Here is a 22,447-nt window from a genome sequence, read left to right on the forward strand (position 1 = left end):
TCTCTCTCTCTCTCTCTCTCTCTCTCTCTCTCTCTCTCTCTCTCTCCTCTCTCTCTCTCTCTCTCTCTCTCTCTCTCTCTCTCTCTCTCTCTCTCTCTCTCTCTCTCTCTCTCTCTCTCCTCTCCTCTCTCTCTCTCTCTCTCTCCCCCATCTGTACAACTTTTAAAAATTCTACTAACACTGTCTTTGCTGTCCTTTGGGCATTCAGAGTAAATTCATATTCTCCATCAGGACAGATATGCATGTACACATCTATGGATTTTCCTCTTTTAAGAAGGTCCGCACTTCACAGTGGATCTTATTTGGGTCCTTGGAAAGTGTCCTTTAAATCTCATTTGATGTGTAGCGGCTTCTCTTCCGATTTTAATCGCTTGCGCCGCGGCTGGACAAAATCGTCGTCGGAATCTTCTGTGACTTCCTCGTCCTCCTCCGGCTCCTCCTCTGGGTGAGGAGGGAAGTTCTGATCCCCGTAAATCTCCTTGAGTTTCTCCTCAAAGTACAATGCCACCGCTTTGCCAGCCTGAGCCACCTCAGATTCAGCCTGCAACACACAGAGAGGGGGGTGGATCAGCAAGGGACTGCTGCGAGCTGGGAAGAACCCTCCACCAACGTATTAGAATCCGCTTACCTGCAAATTAATCTGGGTTTTCTCATCATAAACTTGGATAATTCGAGACATCTAGGAAAGGGATAGCAGAACAAAAAAAAAAATACAACAAAAAAAAGGTTTTATACCACACGCTGTCAAAACACACTTGAAACCAAAGCGTGTCGCGTTATTTATTTGCGTGCCGATTGCTATAGTCACTAAGTTTCCAACAGTACCTGCAGCCAGCTTTCATTTAGTTTAGTGGCCAATTTTAGTGACAGTTAGCCAAACCCTCAATTGGCTGGAGGGCTGGGAGGGAACAGACAGGACGGGGCAGTGCACCCACCCATCTTTGAAAAAAACAAAGGCACTGTTTGCAGTTCTGGTAGCAGCACACTAGTGTCAGTAGATTTTGACTCAAGCCAGAACAGACCTGAAAAGGTCAATATTTAAATATGTGGCATCAAGACCTCGGCATGTAAACGGGTTTGAAATACAAGAGCGCCTGGCATGTGGTATAAAAACAATGCGCTAACACTTGTTTAGGAATCCGTTACCAGTCATTAGAGCACAGCGACAGTGTAGAACAACGGCCCTGCAAAAGCAGCCAATCAGAGAGACAGACAGGCATAGAAAGACAGGCAGGCAGGCAGGCAGGCAGGCAACATCCGTTACAACCCATTATACACAACAGCAAAACAAATCAAAACACAAAGTGTACGTCTAATTATTTTCTATACTTGTCAACAGCTAAATTAACACGCTTAGACTGGGAACAATCGCTTATAAACGGGTGCTTGAACTAAAGCGTCCCCAGCAATGCTTGCAGCTAGGGTGGCAGGGTTTGTGAAAAGGTAAACGGTACAAAGTCACAGATGCCCCATGATTCTAGGGCTATTAAACCTAAATTGTTTAAATAGAGATTACATCATTAAAAAAAAAAAAAAAAAAAAAAAAAAGCTGGTTTGACGTGTTCTGGTACGTTTGCTGTTTTTGCAAATAATAAAATTAATTGATCACAAAAACGAATGCCAGGACAGAAAAACTATTGTAACCCTGCTTTAACATGCACCCACTATAACTACATTTCTGTCGTTTTCTGAGTTAGTTCATCAGTCTCAGTCATTTATATATGGGGGGGGGGGGGGGGTAATATATATATATATATATATATATATATATATATATATATATATATATATATAATATATATATATATATATATATACCAAGTAAAAGGGCATCTTCCAGCTAACCATCACTAAAGCAGGGTTTTTAAAGCAGTGTTTATATACAAGTGATTTTCAGTGGACTGAAGCTCTGCCACGCCTGCCTATACCCTAAAGCTATGCTGCTGTCAGAACACAGGCCTTTGCAGTCACTTACTTCATTGTATTTTGCACAGTTCTTGAAGATCAAGCGCACGTCGGCCACGAAGTCCTGCGGGGTCTGGTAGTGCTGAGAGTGCTTCATCTGGAGTTTCTTCTTCACCGTGGCCAGTTCCATAGGCTTCTTAATGATCTTGTAGTAATTGGGTATCTGCAGAGGAGAATCACAGCAGGGATTGAAATTATAAGATAGCCCTGGAGACACGAGACTCCCCATCACAAAAACAATTCTACAGAAAAATAGATCACAGAAACAGAAAAGCATTTTACTCAGCATCTACTTCATAAGAACCAATACAGCAGGGACCACTGGGGCCTGAGGCATTCTCTATTTCAAATATATTACTCTTCATTGGTGCAGCTGCATAGCACCCTCTGCAAAATAAGTAGATTTTACACTGGTGTCAGATACAAGGATAAAATGAAAAATAAATACAAATCGAATGGAACGTACAGCTAATACAGTTTAAGTTCAGGGTCAGTTTCACAAACCATGGCTAGTTATCTGAAGCCAGTTAAATTCAAACGTTTAGAGGCGCGACTCATTTAGACTGGTGTAGCCGATTTCTGAAAGAACGATGCTGTTCTCTCTCTGAATGTTGTTTTTTGAAACTGGTGGAAAAGATTTCTGGTAGCCAACGGTTTAGTGAAACTGGCACCAGTACGCTGGGCCCCTCGTTGACTCTCGGGAGCCAGGGCATCACCGCCCGTCCCTCTGAACCCAAGGGTAAGGACACTTTTACTTACAGAAGCAGAGACTGGCTCGTGGAACTCGATGCTCAGCTCGTGACAGAAGATGTAGAGGAGGAGACGCTCGCACTTCTGAAACACAAGTGCAGAAGAATCAGGAGACAGTGTGCTGGGCAGCAGCATCAAGAAAGGAAGACAGTCATGTGCTACCTGCAACACTGCCTTGTAAGCATGTTAATAAAGTTGCAGTACAAAAAGGTAGATACGCTTTACAGTGCTCCCTCAATTCTTCACCATCCATGCTGACAGTAAATTGTGAAAGTCCCATATTCTCAATCTCGCTTTTAATTTTTTTATCTGTACATCAGAGAAGGAGGAGCGCTGTGCTGTATTCTAAAACACATCCACTTGTTACTTTGCCACCAGATCCTCAGCCTCTAAATCATTTCACTTGCAAACCCAGTCCCCTCCTGGAGGTGCATTAACCCACTCTCCCCTTTGACCGCACAGCCTTCTGTCTGTCTGGGTAAGCAGTGTGCTCCTGAGACTGCAGTGCTCGATACCCACCCTCTGGTCCGTAGGGCTGAGCCCGTGCACGGTTTTCCCCTTCTTTTTGTGCTGCAGATTGTCACAGTTGTACTCAACCTCAGGTTTGGTCAGGTTTCTGCAGAAGGTACAGATCCACTCTCCGCTGTGAGAAAAGGTAGAACATCATACAGAATGCTTGATAGAAGAGGTATACAAGAATAAAAACACTCCATTTAATGATAGCATTCCCAATAGGTTTACAAAACGTTTAAAACAGAACACTCAAACAGAACTCAAAACAGGCTTATTTGAGACGCATGTAAGAACAGCGTGACAAGCAGACTGTACACCCCGCGGAGAACAGGCTGTCCTTCTGCCTACCTGGGGAAGCTGAGCAGGGTAGGAACGTGGCAGGTGAGGTGAAAGACTTTGGGGCACTTGTCGCAGCAGAGCAGGTCGCCCCCGTTCTGACAGACGGCGCACCAGTCCTCGTTGGGGTCGTCGTCCTTGTGCTCGCTGCTGTGTGCGGTGGCGGTGGCGGCTCGGGGAGGGCGGTGCAGGAAGCTGCGCACGGAGCCCTTGCCGTTTGTCACGGTCGTCTCCACCTGCTGCCGGCAGCTCCCCGCCGCCTCCTTGGGCTCCTCCTTGACGTGCTCCTCCAGGGTCCGCAGCGGGGCCGGTTCCTGGGGGGTCGAGGACGGGGCAGCCAGCGGGGGAGTCCGGCTGCTCTCCGGGCTGCTCATCTGAAACACACACGCACACATTCATATACACACACACTGTAGAAGGGACAGTTGTGAAACGCAGGGCACAGCCTCCAGTGTTAGAACTATACACGGAATGCCTGTACAACTCAATGTCTTTCAAGCATTTCACGTGCACTAGTTAGATTTTGAAGACGACTGAGACGCACAGAGCTGGATAACGCACCAAGCACGAGTGCCAAGGTCTTCTCTGATAAAGAGATTTAAGGAATAAAGTACTGAGATCTTTCTGCATATCTCTCTGGAATGCGTGTAAAGCCAGGATGAACGGAGGCGATGTTTACCATGCAGGCGCTCCTGCGGCCGTCTTCAACCCGCTCCTGCTTGACCACCGCCCCCGAAAAGCCACACTCCTCCTCCGTCCCCGGCTCCTGCTTGACCTTCACCGCGTCCGCCACTGGCATGGTCCGCCCCGACGAACAGCTGCAAAGGGATTGAGGGCGACTGTGCCACATTTATTAAGACTACTTCAGGATCGCAGCCAAGAAAGGCACACACACACACACACACACACACACTACACTTGGAAAGAGTCTTACAATAAAAATAAATTGCTTTAATATAGACCCCACTGTAATTACTCTAAAGCTGGATTGATCTGACATTGAAAAAACGATCTAACAATGTTCTATGCCCTTTTCACAGAGGACAGAACTTCATGTAGTCCTTTTACTAGTCCGCTTCAATACTAAGCTTTTGTTTAAAAGTTTGTTCAAAATATTGCCATAATTAGAGAAAACTGGTGTCGTACTGCGCTTCATATCTACTGAATTTAAGCTGTTCAGTTCATTCCCTAAATGTCTTTATGTAAAAGGAATAGACTTTGCCCAGTCTCGTCACTGGGACGACCGTCACACTGGCTAGTCTGTAGACATGACATCCTTCCTCACAACAGTGTAACGATGAGACTAGACATCAATACAAACCCTATCAGCAGACTGGAGTACAGTAGAAAACTGAATCCCGTGGTTTTATTTGATAAAGCATTAGTGTGGCCTGAACAGACCTCCTCCTGGGGATTCTCACACTTCATTAGGATACCTAAGCGTATTCCTTCAGGAGGGTATTGGATAACATATATTACAAAACATATTGCAATGCAAAGACTAAAATGACAGAGCTTGGTCCAGTGACCAAACAATGAAATGTGTTTAAAGCTAGCCCTGTCCTACCATGCCCACAGGTTCAAGTAATGTACAGGTAAGCTAGGCTGGCATCACTCACCTGCCTCTGCTCCCTGTGCTGGAGGTACTGGAGGGCCTCACTGGTGTGTGTGAATTAGAAATGCCTGCAGAAGAGAGCATTGCCAATTCAGTATGAAGAACTGCCTTCTCTTTCACCCCCAACACACCAGTGCAGCAGCCTTACACAGCAGATGGATTTGTCAGTCGCGCGCTACACAAAGTCCTGTGGCTGGGGTGGTTTGCCTTGCACTGCTGCTCAGTGGCTGTGAGGTCAGGTAGGATTGCTTTCTCAGTACAGGTGTCAGGGTCCTCACAGGTCTACAAGCACAGGTTTCTACTAGAATCTTAGTAAACTGTATGGTGCAAAATAAAACTCATTCTGCAGGCACCTGGGATTACATAATACAGTTGGCAGTGCTACAATGGCACACACCATTATTGGGTTTATTTATTTATTTATATTTCTTTTTTTTAAAAACCTGCAAGTTTTGCACTAACTCCCACTTGAGGGAACTGACAACTTGCAAGTTAGTTTGTCAAATGTTCTGTATACAAGTTATTTACACAAAGTGCATGTGTGTTTCTGGCAGAAGCATGCTTTGAGATGGTAAACCATTTCACAAGGTTCTACAGAAGCACGCTTTGAGATGGTAAACCATTTCACAAGGTTCTACAGAAGCACGCTTTGAGATGGTAAACCACTCCAATGAGGTTCTACAGAAGCATGCTTTGAGATGGTAAACCACTTCAATGAGGTTCTACAGAAGCATGCTTTTCAAGACGGTTCACAGGGCTCACCTGCAGACCCTGGAGACAGAGCGGAGGGTCCGGGAGATGGGATCATATTGGTCAGGGGAGCTTGAGGAAGTTGGCTGGCGAAGATGTATCTGCTCAGGAGATTGTCTAGACTACTCGAGCCAGCATCTTCCAGCTGCAGGAAAATGAACATTTAGCGTTTTGCTTATTTCATTTTACCTCTTAAAACCTGGAGAGGAATGGCCCTCCACAGCTGGAATTGGGCACCTGAAAGTGGAACTATTTCACACAAAATAAGATCTCGCAGACACAAAGAAACTGCGGGCAAGTCAACGTGATCACTAGGCAGCCATAGAGGCCCGTCCCCCAGTCTGGAAGACCTTGCTGTGTGCTACTGACCTGTATGGGCGGGATGTCCGGCAAGCAGGGCAGGTTCTCAGGGTTGGTCACAGAGGGGATGAGCTCGATGGTGGAGACGCAGGGGCTGGTTGGTCCGCGGTGGGCGTGGGCCATGCTGGCGGTGGTGGGGCTGGTTGGGTTGGCAGCGCTGTTGTGGAGTGAAGCGACGGGGAATGGACCGGCGTGGCCTGGGTTGGAATGCTGCAGGAAGGCAAGGAGAAGCAGATCATAAGGTTTCTGCAAGGCCAGCAAACCAAGGCGAGGGTCACTCGCTTGCTCACTGCCCCGTTACAGTTTTCAAGCATCAAATTCCCTGATAATCAAAATCACCCAGTAATGCTGAACACAAAAGGCCATTTACATCTATACGAAGATTAGGGCATTGTTTTTTTTATTAAAAAAAGTGCTGCTCCTGGTTGAATCCCTGCACCTCTGTCAACACACCTAGTTAAACATGTATACTTGAGGATGCTTGGAGTGTTTGACAGTAGCAATCCTTCCTGCCTCCCCAGTACACAGTAGGATTATGGAAAAGGAGGAGTGGAGTTACCCTTCCTAAAGAGCCCCCAAGCCCATCGGGGTCAGACGTCACCTGTCTCTGGAGCTGCGGCTGCATCATGGGGTACTGCTGGCCGTTGTGCCGCGGGACGCCTGGCATGCGGTTCTGGTTCTGGCTCTGGGCCAGTCGCATCTGGTGTGCCTGGTAGGCGGCTCCATTCATACCGGCTCTCTGCATGGCTTGCATGCTGATAAGCCGGGGAGGCTGCTGTGAGAAAGTCATACTAAAGTCAACCACCAGCAGTAAAGGGACCTGGTGTCTTCAATGATGAATTTATAAAACGGTTTACATAAAGACCATTTGAACATAAAGGTCACTATCACTCAACTGATCAGACATGAGACAGGTTTCACTGGAGCCAGTCTCAGTGAGTAAACCTCACGATTTGCCAAGAAGCCATAAGGAAGGCTGAGCTTACCAACTCAAAATCAGCTTGCTAGTGGCTACACAGAATGCAGATCAGATAATAAGTAATTGCTACAGGGCAGGACATTAGAAAAGCCAATAAGTCTATATAAAACGGGGTATACCATTAGATGGCGAGCAGAGGGGGAAGATGACTCACCTGCTGCTGGACCATCTGCGGCCCCCCCTGCCGTGGGTGCGGAGGCAAGTGCTGCACCATGCGCAGCTGCTGCTGCTGCTGCTGCTTGCATTTGTTGCTGCTGCATCTGTTGCTGCTGGAGCTGTAACTGCTGTTGCTGCTGCTTCTGCGCATAGGCAGCCTGCTGCTGCTGCTGCTGCATGTGCTGCAGCCGCAGCTGAGCCAGGTTGATCTGCCCTAGGTGCTTCCCTGCGTGGTTCTGCGCATTAGGAACCTGACCCACTACCACGTTCGGGGCGTGGACAGGAATTGGCTTGGTCTCGATCACCAGGTTACCTAACAAACCAGGACAAAAGGGACGAATGTGAGCAATACACATGCACACTGTTCATTTTAGTGCATGTCTCCAGGAGTTCAGCTGGGCTCCACACAGTCTCAGCACAGCTCCAGGAAGGATACCCACCCAGATTGACAACGTTCTTTGCCCAGAAGGTGGGGTCACAGAAGAAGCGCACAGCTCCATTCGCCGAAGGGACAGGGTCACATCGAGCCTTCAGAATGTGCCGCAGCTGGAACGTTATCTGGGGGTAAAGACATTTTAAACACCCAATCAAAATCACACACAGCCCGGCATGGCTGTGCATTCAAATTCCAATTTTATGGTCATTTTTTCAACTGTATCAAGCATTAGACAGTAAATGGAACACACTTCATGTGCTTGGGTAAAAAAAAAAAAAAAGAGCACACGACTCTAGATTGAGCTATCCACAGATGGGGGTCCTTGATGTTGACTGGGCTTGGACTAACGCTGATTGCTGCTCACCAGAGAGGCTCAGAAAAGCAGCAATCAGTCCAAATTCACACAGCGTTCCAAGAATTCTCTCGCGTGGAACACAGTAACAGTGGTAACAGCCACACAGTACAAAGACTGTTCCTTTGCGTTACTTGGTTTCAATGGGAAGGGGAGGGTAATCCTTGCCAGTCCTTACCAGTCTCTTGCTGTAGAGAAGCGCAGTGCTGCTCCCGCTGCAGATGGCCCAGTTGGCGAAGCTGAGCACGTGCATGATCTGCTGGGACAGGCTGGTGATGTCACGCTGCTGGTGCATCAGCTTGACATTGCGCTCCTTTGTCACACTCTGGAGGGGGCGATAGAGAGCCATGTTTATGCAGGGGAGAAATGACCAAAACTGCAATGCTAAAATATGCACTGGACTTGCCTATTAAGCTTGCATTGTAGCCCTGCACTGCCCTGTAACACCTGTGTAAGCATGCTTGGATAAATGAGTCTGCCAAATAAAAACTAAAATAAAAACTCATCTTAACATCTCAGCCATCGAAAAGACTACTGTAGTTAAAACATTCGATGATCCTGCAAATTGAGCCCCTGTGTTGCAAACCAATTCAAATGACAAGTACCTCCAACTGCTGCAATAGTGATTTTCCCTTTTTGTTGATTTCATTGATGAGGGTGAAAACAGCCACTTTGATTTCATGTTCCACTTTCTTATGAGTTTCGTTAACTTCTTTTATCCTAAAAAGCATTAAAAAACAGATTTAAATAACTTATTGTAGCATCTGGGCGCACACAGTAATTTTAAATGTTGTATTCCCAATATCACCCCCACCCCCCTTTTAATTTTACATATTTTTCCCCCTCAAATACGATCACACAGAATACAGATCAGAGCGATTGCTAGTTGAGAAAGTCTAAGATACAGTATTTCCAGAAAAAAAAAAAAAAAGAACAAGGCGTCAATGGAAGGGCTTTGGGGTTTGCCGTTGCGTTTGGACCATGAAGCAGTGCAGCCTGCAAGCTGAGAGTTCAGTTTCTAGTACCTGCTCTGCACCTGAGAGGAAGCAAAGTGGACGTAATTCTTCTTCTCCTGAAGCTTAGCCATGAAGGTCTCGATTATCCCTTTCTGGTTCTGAAAAGCTTCCTCCAAAAACTGGTATCTGAAAGAACAACAAAGAGAGAGGGACGTGTGCACAGGATACTTCTATATACAACCTGACAAGTTTCCATTGAGTTTGGAATTGAGAACCACCACGTGTGTAATCTGGGTACCACTCTGTGGAGCTGGTGGGAAACACGATGGATTGAAATGTGCAGCTCCATGCCCAGTAGATGGCACTACATGCAATGTTTTGGAGTGATTGGAGATGAGAGGCGAGCTTTAGGGAGGGTTCCCACCTGTCAGCACCTCCGAAGCTTGATGGATCCTCTCTAACCTGGGAAAGCTACTTATCACGATGCGGGGAGCTGGGCTTCACATGAAACAGAGAACCAGACATTTATCTAACACTGATTCAAGTACTGGTTTGGAGCTGTCGTGTTGGAGTTAGTTACATTGAAAGAAAGGAAGTCACATTTTTGTTAAATTTGCAATGTTAGGGGTAATGTTGCTCAGCTTGAATGAGCCAATTAAAAAAAAATTGTTTGTTTTATTAAAAAAAAAAAAAAAAAAAAAAGAATGATGAAAATGAGTTAATGTGAAGCCACTGCTTTGAAAATGTGTAGCGGAGAGGGAGAAAAACAAAAACACACCACACCCCACTACAGGATTCCACTTCAGCCTCCAGTCCAGCACGTTTCCAAAGCCCACTACAGCGCTTCAGTACCGGCACAGCATTCACAAAGGCAGTTAATACGAGGTGGTTCAGAAATGCCATAAAATAAGAAGGCTCTCTGAGGGTACTGGCAATTCACACAGACCAAAATGCCGCATCACTGCCGGTTCTGAGTCTGTGTGAAAGGGGTACTGCAGCTGTCCAAAGCCTTGAGAGCACACACACTGCATTCTCTTTACATCTGCAACAGCTGTGCCCTGTGATAACGGCTCGACCTCCCTGCACAAAAGGGCAAGGGCCAACGTCTCAGCCAGCACTCTCAGGGAACAAGGCCATTACAGAAGATAAAACTGCGGCCAGATCAATCAGCCACTGCAAAACACACACACAGCACTGCTGAACTGTACAAGTGCTGATTAGCCTGGAAAGAAAGACAACTGGAGAAGGTCTTCGTCAGTCACTGGCAGCTGTTCAATTTGGCTCAGTTCAACCAGGCTTGGCAAGAAAAAAAAACACGCCATCATTTTTTTAAGCATATGTATTAGGAGCCTGTGTTGTGACAGATATTTTTTTTCAACAGCAATGTTGGCAAATATTGACAAATTTGAATTACTTTGCATTAAAAATAAAAGGTAGCTGTTTTAAAAGTTATCTACTTTTTAAAAGTGGTTAATTTGCCTATTCGACCAGCATATTGACACAATCATCCATCCATGCAAAAGATGAGTTTGCATCAACAGAAAAAAAAACAACACAACTATGACAAGATCATATTCAAATAAAACCAGCAGCTGAATTATACTAGAGAGAGATGCAGAAATGTGCTTCTGATATTCGATAAGAGTCCTGCAGAAATCACAAAATCTAATCTGCCGAAACGTTTGGATTGGGGATTGAAAGTGTCTGACGCTTGTATGGAAGGAGGATAACATGAAGCCAGAAGTGACGTCTACATTAAATATTTCTAGAGCTTAAATTTTCACTTAACCATTTTCAACACTGAGTTTCCAACCCTTGGCACACAGGCGCTATCAATCCTTACTGGTTTTGGACTCCCGGGGATCAGGGTGTACCTTTGACGCCTTAACAGGATTATATAAATCCTGTTTATTCTGGCTGGAACAAATCGATTTGTAGTAAAGTCCTTTGCAGAGACAGGATTACGTCTCGTTTCTCGGCGGCAGGGCCCTGGGGTTGGTACCTGTGCTCCTTGTGCTCCTGCAGCTGACAGTCTCTGCAAGTCAGCCGGTCACAGGTCTCGCAGAACAGCTTTAGAGCTTCCTGCTTGTGGATCGGGCAGAACACAGCCCGCTGCCCTGAGGTTCCCACTGGTTCTGTGGAGAAACAGAACGGAACAAACACATCAATAAGAAAAGATCCCGAGGTGCCAGGATCTCAGATACAGGTCAGCACCCCACACCTCAATCTGTACCAATGCCTCCAAGGCCAAGACAAATGCAGCAATGGTAACGTCACAGTGGTAGAGAGGTGGTATGTCCACAAGCTATTAAAAAGGAAATTAAATGAATTTCTCACTGCTTATTAGTGACAAACTCTACTGGCTCTCTCATGAAAAACTTTCTGGTATCTAAATCACTTCCTGTTCTGCAGGCAATACGGTCCTTTCTGGGAACTACTGCAAACATATTTTATGATTACAGGACACTATTTAAACCCGCAGGTTATGCAGTTGATTCAATTTCAACTGTAAAATTCAACTCCATTTAATCATGTCATTCTGGAAAGCATGTATTCAATTTGGGTAAAATATTTAGCTGTTTGTTCTGTTGCAGATCCATTATTTTAAAACAAAATATATTTGCAGTGCTTTGCCAGGTGCGTCGAACGAATCCTTTTGCATGCGTGTACAAAGCATAGCCAAGAATCCACTTGCAACGCTGTTAGAGACAGAGGTGCCGAGCGACAGCATGCAGGTTCAGTGGGGTCTGTTTAAAATCACTCTGGCACCACACCCCGCCCCCTCTCCTTGCTCAACTGGATGCACATTGAAACGGAACGTTTTCATACACTTAGACTTTGCATTTTCTATTTTAACCCCCCCCCCCCCAAAAAAAGGATATTCACAAACTAAAAAAAAAATAATACCGCAAGACCATAAGATAACCTGGGGTGCATGAGCAGGCTGCAGATTTTTTTGGTGTGTAATCATGGAGATCAATGGTCCTGAAAACTCCAAGTGTGTCTCCATGGCAACCAGGCAGTGTTAACCAGAGAGGAATGGGGGGTCAGCAGCTGCACGGCTGCCAGACACGCAGCAGACTCACAGTCTTTAGGTGTTTGGCAGCACTACACTTTGCACAGGTCTCGATTATTGCACAGACAGTAAAATCTAGAAGCGGGTATGAGGGCACTCTGTCACGTGTACAAGCTACAAAGGAAACTACTGGGATTAATTTAAATCACAAGCAAATAACACTGTAGCATCCGAGGGTGACAGTGCGCAGGTACAGCACCTGCTCGGCTGTGCTTACCAGCAGAGACGTCATCTTTCCTCCTGATCACATGGTCCTTGGTGAACTTGACTCTCTGATGGGCCTCTATGCAGGTTTTGCAGAGCCACTCCCCGCACTCCACACAGAAGCCCACGGCGCCGGCATTGTCGTCGCAGCTCGTACACACCTGCAGGGACACAGCGTATTGTGAGGAGAGCCGCTACCCAGCGCCCAGGACTCACCCATCGCCGTCTACAGCGCCCTTACCTGCGCTGAATTCTCATCCGAGCCGCTGGAGACCTCAGAGGTATCTTTCACAAAGTAATTATCTACCAGGTCGGTCTGCTTGAACTCCTGCCGGCACACTGGGCACCGCATCACATTCACTGCAGAGACAGGGGAGAAGCAAAGGAGCTTCAGATAAAGAACCGAGCGGCACCAGCGAAGAGCACTGCTTTTATGAGACAACACAGCAGAAGCAAAAACAGACGTGCCGTGTTCCCTGCTGGAGTGGGCATGATCCGTTCACTCCACTCTCCGGAAAACACACATGTTTACAGCACTTACATTTTCCACCTTAATTATTCATTTTTATAAATATATATATATATTAAATATGGCCATATAAAGTGAATTTTAAGCATTCTTGTGCAGTTTCACCAACACAAATTCTAAGTAGCGCTCATGCACAGAAAGCCACTGGAAGCAGGCGGACTGCAGCGCAATAAAATCATTGTTCGATTGGTAAGCACAATGCTTTCCTCCGTGTGAAGGGCTTCCCTGGGGGAACGCGGTTACCTTCCTCCCAGTTTTGGCAGCGCTGTAAGAAACTCAGGATTTGCAAAGCTGCATTTCGACAAACTGCAGTTATCACAGGAAGCCAGCCCCCCCACCCCCCAGGGGAGCACAGCTGCATCTCTTGGTGCTCTTACACAATGAAGTGACAGTTAGCAGCGCAGATGAACAACTGCAGGACAGGATTACCACACCATTTAGCAGTGAATAAAAAAAAAACTGCTTCCTTTGCCTAATCTTACCCAACGTGTGGCAGGAGTCTATACCATCCAGATCTCTTAGTACTGGATTGTACTGAAGAGCAGCCATGCGTGACAAGAGGGAATGACAGAACTAAACACACAAGAATTTAAAAAAATCAAAAATGTTTTGCGGTAACGGTTACATTTCGTACTTGAAAAGGGAACCATGTCACACACCATGAACAGAACCGGGAATCAGAAGTGAATGCAGCCTGCTATTGGGCTGGAGCAGATTTCTAAGCAGCACGACAGCAGTGCAGGCTCATTGCTGCTCACGAACAGCAAGAGAAATACTTCTTTGTGTCCCTGTATTAACTTGATCACCAAGCATGTAGCTGCACAAAGGCAACCAGCTGCGTCCTGAATGAACCGGTTCCAGCTGGTCTGAGCTGCTTCAAGCCAGATCCTTTCATGCAGCCACAAGCAGAGTGCAGTGTTATTACAGAACACTGGCTGTAGCTGGAGGAAGTGCAGTGCCATTGGAGCCCCGAGCCAGGCTCAGAAAACAGCAATCCACACTGGAGCTGATGAGATCACACTACTGTGCCATTTCCTAGGCTCATTTAACATGCTCAATGCAAAGTCCTCATGAAATCCTGAATCTTAACTGGAAACACTGCTTTCTGACAAACCTGAACCACAGTTTGTATGCTAAACTGGATCTTAATTAAATGGTAGTAATTCAGGAATATTTCTACAGATATAAATACGCTCAAGAGACTCACATGCAGCACGGTGTATTTGAGCTCTACCACTTAGTTGAGAGGGCAGTCATGCTCTCTTTACTGAAATTATAACTAGATTGTGTCGCGTTGTCATGTCCAACACCAGTAAGATGCATTAACTAGTGAATGATCTGGAAGCCTAGTATTGTATGCTTGCTAATCTCTCCACAGTAGGATTTCACGTGCCCTGACCAGCTTAATCCTGATATTCCTCATGCATGCTGGACTTTGGACTAACTGTATAACTCTAGAGCCCTCCCACTTCAAGGAGAGAGTGGTAGAGCACAGCACTGCATAATGAATACCAGAAACACTGCAGTCAGGGAGAGAGTGATAGAGCACAGCACTGCATAATGAATACTAGAAACACTGCAGTCAGGGAGAGAGTGATAGAGCACAGCACTGCATAATGAATACCAGAAACACTGCAGTCAGGGAGAGAGTGGTAGAGCACAGCACTGCATAATGAATACCAGAAACACTGCAGTCAGGGAGAGAGTGATAGAGCACAGCACTGCATAATGAATACTAGAAACACTGCAGTCAGGGAGAGAGTGAGAGCACAGCACTAGAGCACAGCACTGCATAATGAATACAAGAAACACTGCAGTCAGGGAGAGAGTGATAGAGCACAGCACTGCATAATGAATACTAGAAACACTGCAGTCAGGGAGAGAGTGATAGAGCACAGCACTGCATAATGAATACCAGAAACACTGCAGTCAGGGAGAGAGTGGTAGAGCACAGCACTGCATAATGAATACCAGAAACACTGCAGTCAGGGAGAGAGTGATAGAGCACAGCACTGCATAATGAATACCAGAAACACTGCAGTCAGGGAGAGAGTGATAGAGCACAGCACTGCATAATGAATACCAGAAACACTGCAGTCAGGGAGAGAGTGATAGAGCACAGCACTGCATAATGAATACCAGAAACACTGCAGTCAGGGAGAGAGTGGTAGAGCACAGCACTGCATAATGAATACCAGAAACACTGCAGTCAGGGAGAGAGTGATAGAGCACAGCACTGCATAATGAATACCAGAAACACTGCAGTCAGGGAGAGAGTGATAGAGCACAGCACTGCATAATGAATACCAGAAACACTGCAGTCAGGGAGAGAGTGATAGAGCACAGCACTGCATAATGAATACCAGAAACACTGCAGTCAGGGAGACCACTGCAGTCAGGGAGAGAGTGATAGAGCACAGCACTGCATAATGAATACCAGCATACCAGGCTTATAAAACCAGTGAAAAAAGAAAGTCAGTCCCACAAGTATTCTCTTTGATGTAAGGCTTTAATAGTGTCAGTTCCTACCACAACGTTTTTTCTTGGGACCAACCACAAATCAAACTTGACCTAGAGAATCATAGAATACAGCTGCGTACCAAACGGCAGCATGAAGCCACTCTCTCAAAGCTTCAGGTCTTCATGTAGAAACCAGGATGTAGATTTTGTTTCAATGACACTAAAAACAAAAAAAGGGTTTCACACAGCAATTAGAACCGCGCTGCCGGACTGACAGGTCTCACAGCCCCTCCCCGGGATGTGTAACAAAGCGCTGCCGGACTGACAGGTCTGCTCACAAAGCTGCTATTCAGGCCCTGATTAAACCCCCACCAGGGAGGATAAAGGACGCATTCAGATTCCATGCAAGTCCTTTCACATCGCTAATGAAATAAGGCGACGCAGGGGTCTGCACTGGTTACCTGCAGCCCAGGAAACAAGGAAGGTGCACACAATGCTGTTCACTACACATCAAGTGCAGATGTGTCTATACAGGACAACCACCTGTACTTGACACAGAGGCTACATCATCATAATTTACTGTTATTATAGATCGGCGAGGCAGCTGTGTGATTTTAATTTTTTTTTTTTCTGCACAAGGTAAAGCCTGCTGAATAATAATAATAATAATAATAATAGATCACGTTTAAATAGATCATTAGGGAATCCCAGGAGTTGTAACCAGGTGTCTCAGTCTTTTCAATGTTAGATTCAAGAAGGACAGAGACCTGTGAATCCACAGCAGTGCCAGGGATAATGCTGCCACTGCCAGTAGCAGCAGTCTGCTCTCAGCCACATCAGAAAGGCAAGGACATTGTTTTTTGAACTTCAGGTACATTTTCAGAGTGAAATAAAACTGTGCAATCAGACCAGGAGACTACCTACAGCAGCGTCTCCACGAGCAGCAATCAGCCATTAGTGAAAACAATGATCCGATGCCATTCTGCTCACAGGTAATGCTTCCCACTTTAATTTAAACTGCAAAGCAGACTCCTCATCCACTGCGGTGACGGCAACTCTGAGTTCAACTAATAACAATTTTTATATAGAACCTTTCATAGTGGATCACAAAGCGCTTTCCAAGATACGAGACTAGGGTGTGCGAGCTATGCATCAGCTGCAGAGTCACTTACAACAACGTTTCACCCAAAAGACGGAGCACAAGGAGGTTAAGTGACTTGCTCAGGATCACACGAGTCAGTGGCTGAGCTGGGCTCTGACCTGGGGACCTCCTGGTTATAACCCTGTTTCTTTAACCACAGGACCACACATCCTCTCAAATACTGTATCCTCTAATGACTCGCCACCTAAATTAAGAAAACCAGCTCAGTCCCCTCTACCCCTCATTAGACAGAGGGGAGCACTGCAAACTGTTACAAAACACTAACATTTAAACAGTAAACTAATATAACGGTCATCCATTGAAACACACTGAAGCAAACTTTATAGGCATGCATCACAAGTTGTAGGCTCTTGTCACGACTGGTTTTGTACATTTAAAAGTCTTCATGGACTGCAGATAATCGTTGTAGAAGCAGTCTGCTTCCATGCTGTCTGGAGCCGATATTTTTATATAACCAACCTGCAGTGTACAGTCACGGTTTGTTTCCAAACCAACGCATGGAGCGCACTTTTAAACCCGAGCCATTCCACAGTAGAAGACAGTGTGCAACTTGCAGCCACAGTCGTGTGCTGGATCACTGACAAACACGCAAAGCTCAAAACACTTGGAGTCCTGCAGCGCACGGTTTAAAACAGCACTGTGGTATTGGCACACGTAAATAGATATGGTAGAATGAGCCGGTCAGCTCTTCCAGCGCCTGTGACCTACAGCAGAAGTCATCCAGGAACAGTTAGTCTGACTGAATCATCACACACTCACACCTGTGCTGGATCACCAGTGGAATTTACAAAACACTCTGAATCACAGTCATCTGTGTGATGACAGATAAGCGCTGATTCACCGCCAGTGATGTCACAGCTCTGAGTCCATGCCCTCCCACTCGACCCACCAGTACTTTCCACCATGATTCACTGGGAGAAGCACTGCAGTCATATCCTCGCTTTGTTAACAGCAAGAAAAGATATATACTGCGCTTGTGCTACAGTACCAAGTGTTGCTATATGACAAAGAAGCAGTTCAAATAAAAAAACATGGGATTTCTTATGACTCTCGCTATATAAATAAAACTGGAATTACTCTCTGATCCTTGGGCAAAATGTGCGCGCCCTCCTCGGACTCATTGGCCACTGAAAGCCTGTAGAACCCATGAGAACCAGAGCAACATAGCAGTTCTGATTTTTATAACCAAGAGGACATGGCAAATTGTTTCTTTTGAAATCAACTTACTTTCCCCACAGGGAAGGTCACTTAACCTTGTGTCAACCCTAAGTTATTTTGAACCATTCGTAGGTCATGGTGCCTTGATCAACCAGACAGATAGAAATCTAGATTAAAAACTACAAAAAGAGACACTCTGACTAGTCTCCCGACAAAAGGTTTCTTTCCCACAAGATAAACTCAGGAATTAACTGAAAACAGCACTTCGCCGGATAAGCCCTAGCACCTTCACTTCAAAGGAAGTGTGACCGTGGACATGGGCTAGCCAATCAGAACGAAGGGGCAGAGCTTGTGCAGGGAAACCACATGTCTGATAAAACACAATCACAGTTTGATTCGTGCAGACGGACAGCATGCACAGCAGTCCAGGCCTGGGGAGAACCCGTCTCTCCCGATTCACAATGCCAGCAGAAACCCCACTGTGAATCCCCTTCGAGGTCTTTTCACAGAGGCCAGTTTCAGATACAGAAAAATTCATTGCAGACTGCCCCCGTCACATTTCCAGGGTCACGTTTCACTTCACAGTATAGAGGAATATCTGTTTGTACTTTAACAAAGAAGAATCTGGCAGTCTCGTTACGTACTGACTCTTGCCAGCGAACAATGAAGCAGTTCACAGCCGCTACCTTCACAGTCCTGCAGGTCAACCACAATATCGGTACCAAATTTCACACTATGAAAGAATCCTAACTAAGGGGCAATGCATGCATGGGGGGACTCAACGCAAAGAGCTGGACTGTGCAACTGGCCCAATAAGATATAATTGTCCATTGAAACAGACAGAATCAGCAGAGAAAACAGTTATTCCAATACAGAGCTGTTTGACACCTCACAAATCCAGGGCTACTCAATTAAAAACAGTTTTGTTTGGCAACACTCCAAGCAGCTTACAGATTATATATATATATAGACAGAGAGAGCGACTGTGTGCGTGTGTGTGCTGCGCGAGTGCATTTGAGTAGTGCATTCCTGCTACTCAATCTCCTCTCGGGCAACAAACATTTCAGATAAAATAACCAACAACAGAAGATACAAACTATGGTAAGATACAGACAAGGAATTCAAAACATGGAGTAAAACCCAAGAGTCTGGGACATCGCCTGTCATTTTCTGGAGTCGGTTTTTCAAAACTTGTAATCTGGATAAAAATGATCTGGATTTTGGAATCCTATATTTTGTGATCGAGATTGCTTTGATCTGGATCGTTATGCTCCATTAGAAAACGCCATTGTTGGATTGCATTTATCCAGACTGCAAATAATCATGAAGATCAAACCTGGTTTCTGAAGTAGGTGTTAATAGTTTACAGCCTCTCTCTTAAATGGGCCATTATTTATGATATAGCCCAGGGGTGGGCAATTCTGATCCTGGAGGGCCGCTGTCCCTCCTGGCTTTTGTTCCAACTGTACCCTAAATTACTTCATTGGACCAATTAGTTCTTATTAGAAGCTCAACTGGTCCAATTATTTAATTTAGGATACAGCTGGAACAAAATCCAGGAGGAACACCAGCCCTCCAGGACTGGAATTGCCAACCCCTGATATAACCCAACTTAAAAATAGAAAAGACTGGTGATAATCAGGAGCATTAATACACAGGTTTACATATTTATATTAAAATTAACGAGAATTCACATTTACCCTGGCTAATGACACCTTATGCCAATCCCACTGGAGCAATGCAGGATCATTTCAACAACACCCCTGCCGACACGAGACGCACAACAGGACGCGCTTGTCTGAATTACCTGTGCGTGGAACCCGCTACGAGCATGCAGCAGAATTCTAGCCTGCATTCTTAATTTGCACACTATCAATCGCAGCGTACCAGCCACTGAAGGGGGGGATCTGAGCACCGACCTGCCGGAGCCTCGGGCAGCACCCTACGATTTAGAACCACAATGGGATGGACCTGCTGGATGGGCAGCGAGGGATGCCATTGTAAAGAAGGACTGCTGGAAGGATGCTCCATTGATGATGTTTCACAGTAAAGATATGTCATTTTCCACACATCTATTTCTACACAGCACAGGTTTCAAATAAATAAACAGCATATTGGACAGCATGTAAACAAATGGAAAGCTGTTCTTGATAAAAGCTATACCACTAAAAAAAAAAAAAATCTTCAATCAGGCAGCTCATGTAGTCTCTCTGCCAGCACAGACACAAAACTTAAACATGTGCAACGTGTCCAATAATACCCAATATGAACACAGTGCGCACTTCCCATCGAAATTCAGAACTACATCTCTGTGTTCCACGATTGTTTCAAAGTGCATCTTCGCAGTAGAATCAGAACGATCCTGGTATTTTGGATAAAAGTAAGCCTGATCTCCTTTTTAAATTCTGAAAACCCCAATTGCAACTTTACAAGTGCAGCCCCCATGAGCAATTAGAAAAGGGCTTTTTAGATCCCTCCCCTCAGGATAACCGGATCAGGGTCAAGGCACGCAAATGCTGGTAGACTGAATGTTCTTAGCCATGGGCTAGGGTCATCTCAGCTGCTCAGCTTTGTTAGATACCCATTGTAGCTATGACAACAACAAAAGAGAAGCAACTACTAATAAGTTAATAAACCCTAGTTTTAGGTGAAGCCCCTCAGCCAAGGCGAATCTGGTGCAGCAGAACCGGCCTGGTTTATTGGGTGCAGGTGATTAACAGTAACGCGCTTATGTGCGGTTTCATTTCAATACTCCTATCCTGAACAGTGCCAACATGGGGTTTCTTCCCCCCACTTAATTCCAATTCCTTTTTCAAATCATTTTCAACTGCAGTCACAGGCGTTATTGAGCAAGCCTACACAACCTGTCAAACAAGACACGCAATTTACAAAACGAATCACTTCAACGAACCGCCAGGAGACGCTTACAGCTTTCTGGTGGTAAGCGGTTCTGTAATGGATTAAAATGAATAGCGAATAATCAGAAAAAAAAAGCTATTGACCGCAACACTGATTGTGAAAGCGCTGCTCTGCCAATAAAATATTCTGTTTGTTTAAGTCTTCATATTTCGTTAATAATAATAATAATAATAATAATAATAATAATATAAAATGCGTCACTGAATCGCTATTGTAACACACTTTGCGCTGGCGTGTTCAGAATAAGCAGCAAGGCATGACAGCGTGTGCAAGCTCCTGAAATGCAGCGACCTGACCATCAACACCCAGCAATCACAAACACAGCGGCTGGCGCTCCGGACCTCTGGTTTTGAAACATGCATTGACATCCAATAGATACAGCAGTTCAGCCCCGCACCTTCTAAACCGGCAACAGATTCGTGTTAATTCATGCATAAAACAAGAGATTTTGCTGCGCTAACATTATTCATGTACCGTTCTTAAACACAATCCACAATGTATTTAACCATACCCACCCACCCCCCTTACTGCGTGCTCGCGTCCCCAATCCTCAAAACACCTCCTCCGCCGGCGGACTCGGTATTTCGTGATATATGCTTACCGAGCTGAATCTCCTGCCCGTGCGGGCCCGGTAGCTGCAAGCTGAGCTGGCGCTCCGGTTGAGGGATGCAGCGCAGACAGAAGGAATGCAGACACGGCAGGAGCTTGGGCTCGCAGTCCCGGTTCTGCAGGCTCTGCTTGCACACCGTGCACGTATCCAGCAGGTTGATCGGGAGAGCCGGGGCCGGGGGAGCCGCCGGCGCGGTGAGGATGGGAGAGGGAGACTCCACTGCAGTCGCCGGAGGAGCTGGGGCTGGCACCACCTCCACGCACACCACGTCGGTGTCCTGGGCAGACAGCACGTCAGCCTCCCGGACAGACAGCACCTCAATCTCCCGGGCAGAGCCCTCCTCGGCCTCCCGGGCAGGCACGTCCTCAGCCTCGCCGGAGCCCGGGGGTGCCGCGGCCCCGGGGCTGCCGTTCCCGCTGGCGGCGCTCTCCACTCCTCCGCTCGGAGCCTGCTCGCTCTCCTCGGGGCTCCGGGCCTCCGCTCCGCTCGCCGCGGGCTCGCTGGTCACCGGGCTCTCGTCTTCTTTCCCGGCCGGGGCAGGGGGGTCCTCTTCAGTCAGAGCTGGGGTGTTATTTTCGGGGCTCTCGCCGTCCCCTCCGCCTTTGTTTTCCGCCATCTTCCTTCCTCTTTGAACCGCTTGACGCTCCACGCAGCCACAAAACTGCGCGCCGACGCGATGACGTCACGTGACGATCCCGGCGCGCCGGCCAGGCTGGGGTTTGCTTTGCAGCTTGTGCGCCGCTAGAGGCCTCTTTCAACATGCCCGGGACACTAAATGCCAGTGCCGCAACTCGAGATTATAGCAAACATTACTGCAGCACACGCACAATATTAATATGCATTCATTGTCAATACTGCAGTAGTAATATGCTCGATTTATTTATTTAGTTTATTTCTGTAACGTGTTATGCTGCTGCGAGTTTTAGCTATACCCTCTAGACCAGCTGCAGCTGAGTACAGTTGTCAGGTGCTAGATTAAAATGGTCAAATATGCAATGAAACATTGGGCCACTAGGTGGCACAGTTTGCTATTCCCCCCCCCAAAAAAAAAGAATTCCAGTGCAATTGGTCTCTGCCAGGGTGTGCCGCCAACCAATCAGAAGCCTCAGAATGGCTGGCACGTCACCACTCAGAACAGCACCGTGCCAGATACCTACAGTC

The 22,447-nt window shown here is 46.3% G+C and overlaps 1 protein-coding gene across 1 annotated transcript; it reads right to left on the reverse strand.

Annotated features, from left to right (window-relative positions):
* Positions 1-111: 111 nt before the first annotated feature.
* On the reverse strand, positions 112-21,938 carry LOC121300000 (E3 ubiquitin-protein ligase TRIM33-like). Its single transcript, XM_041228315.1, is given in 21 exon segments — positions 112-541; positions 629-679; positions 1,976-2,128; positions 2,725-2,799; positions 3,235-3,358; positions 3,577-3,938; positions 4,244-4,382; positions 5,184-5,247; positions 5,942-6,074; positions 6,299-6,499; positions 6,891-7,061; positions 7,423-7,506; positions 7,508-7,737; positions 7,865-7,982; positions 8,391-8,537; positions 8,818-8,932; positions 9,238-9,354; positions 11,171-11,303; positions 12,462-12,609; positions 12,690-12,808; positions 21,278-21,938. Coding segments are annotated over 21 exon segments (3,519 nt in total). The 5' UTR covers positions 21,903-21,938; the 3' UTR covers positions 112-331.
* Positions 21,939-22,447: the final 509 nt, after the last annotated feature.

This window comes from Polyodon spathula, chromosome 25 (genome assembly GCF_017654505.1).
Source record: "Polyodon spathula isolate WHYD16114869_AA chromosome 25, ASM1765450v1, whole genome shotgun sequence".
In the NCBI taxonomy this organism is placed as follows: domain Eukaryota; kingdom Metazoa; phylum Chordata; class Actinopteri; order Acipenseriformes; family Polyodontidae; genus Polyodon; species Polyodon spathula.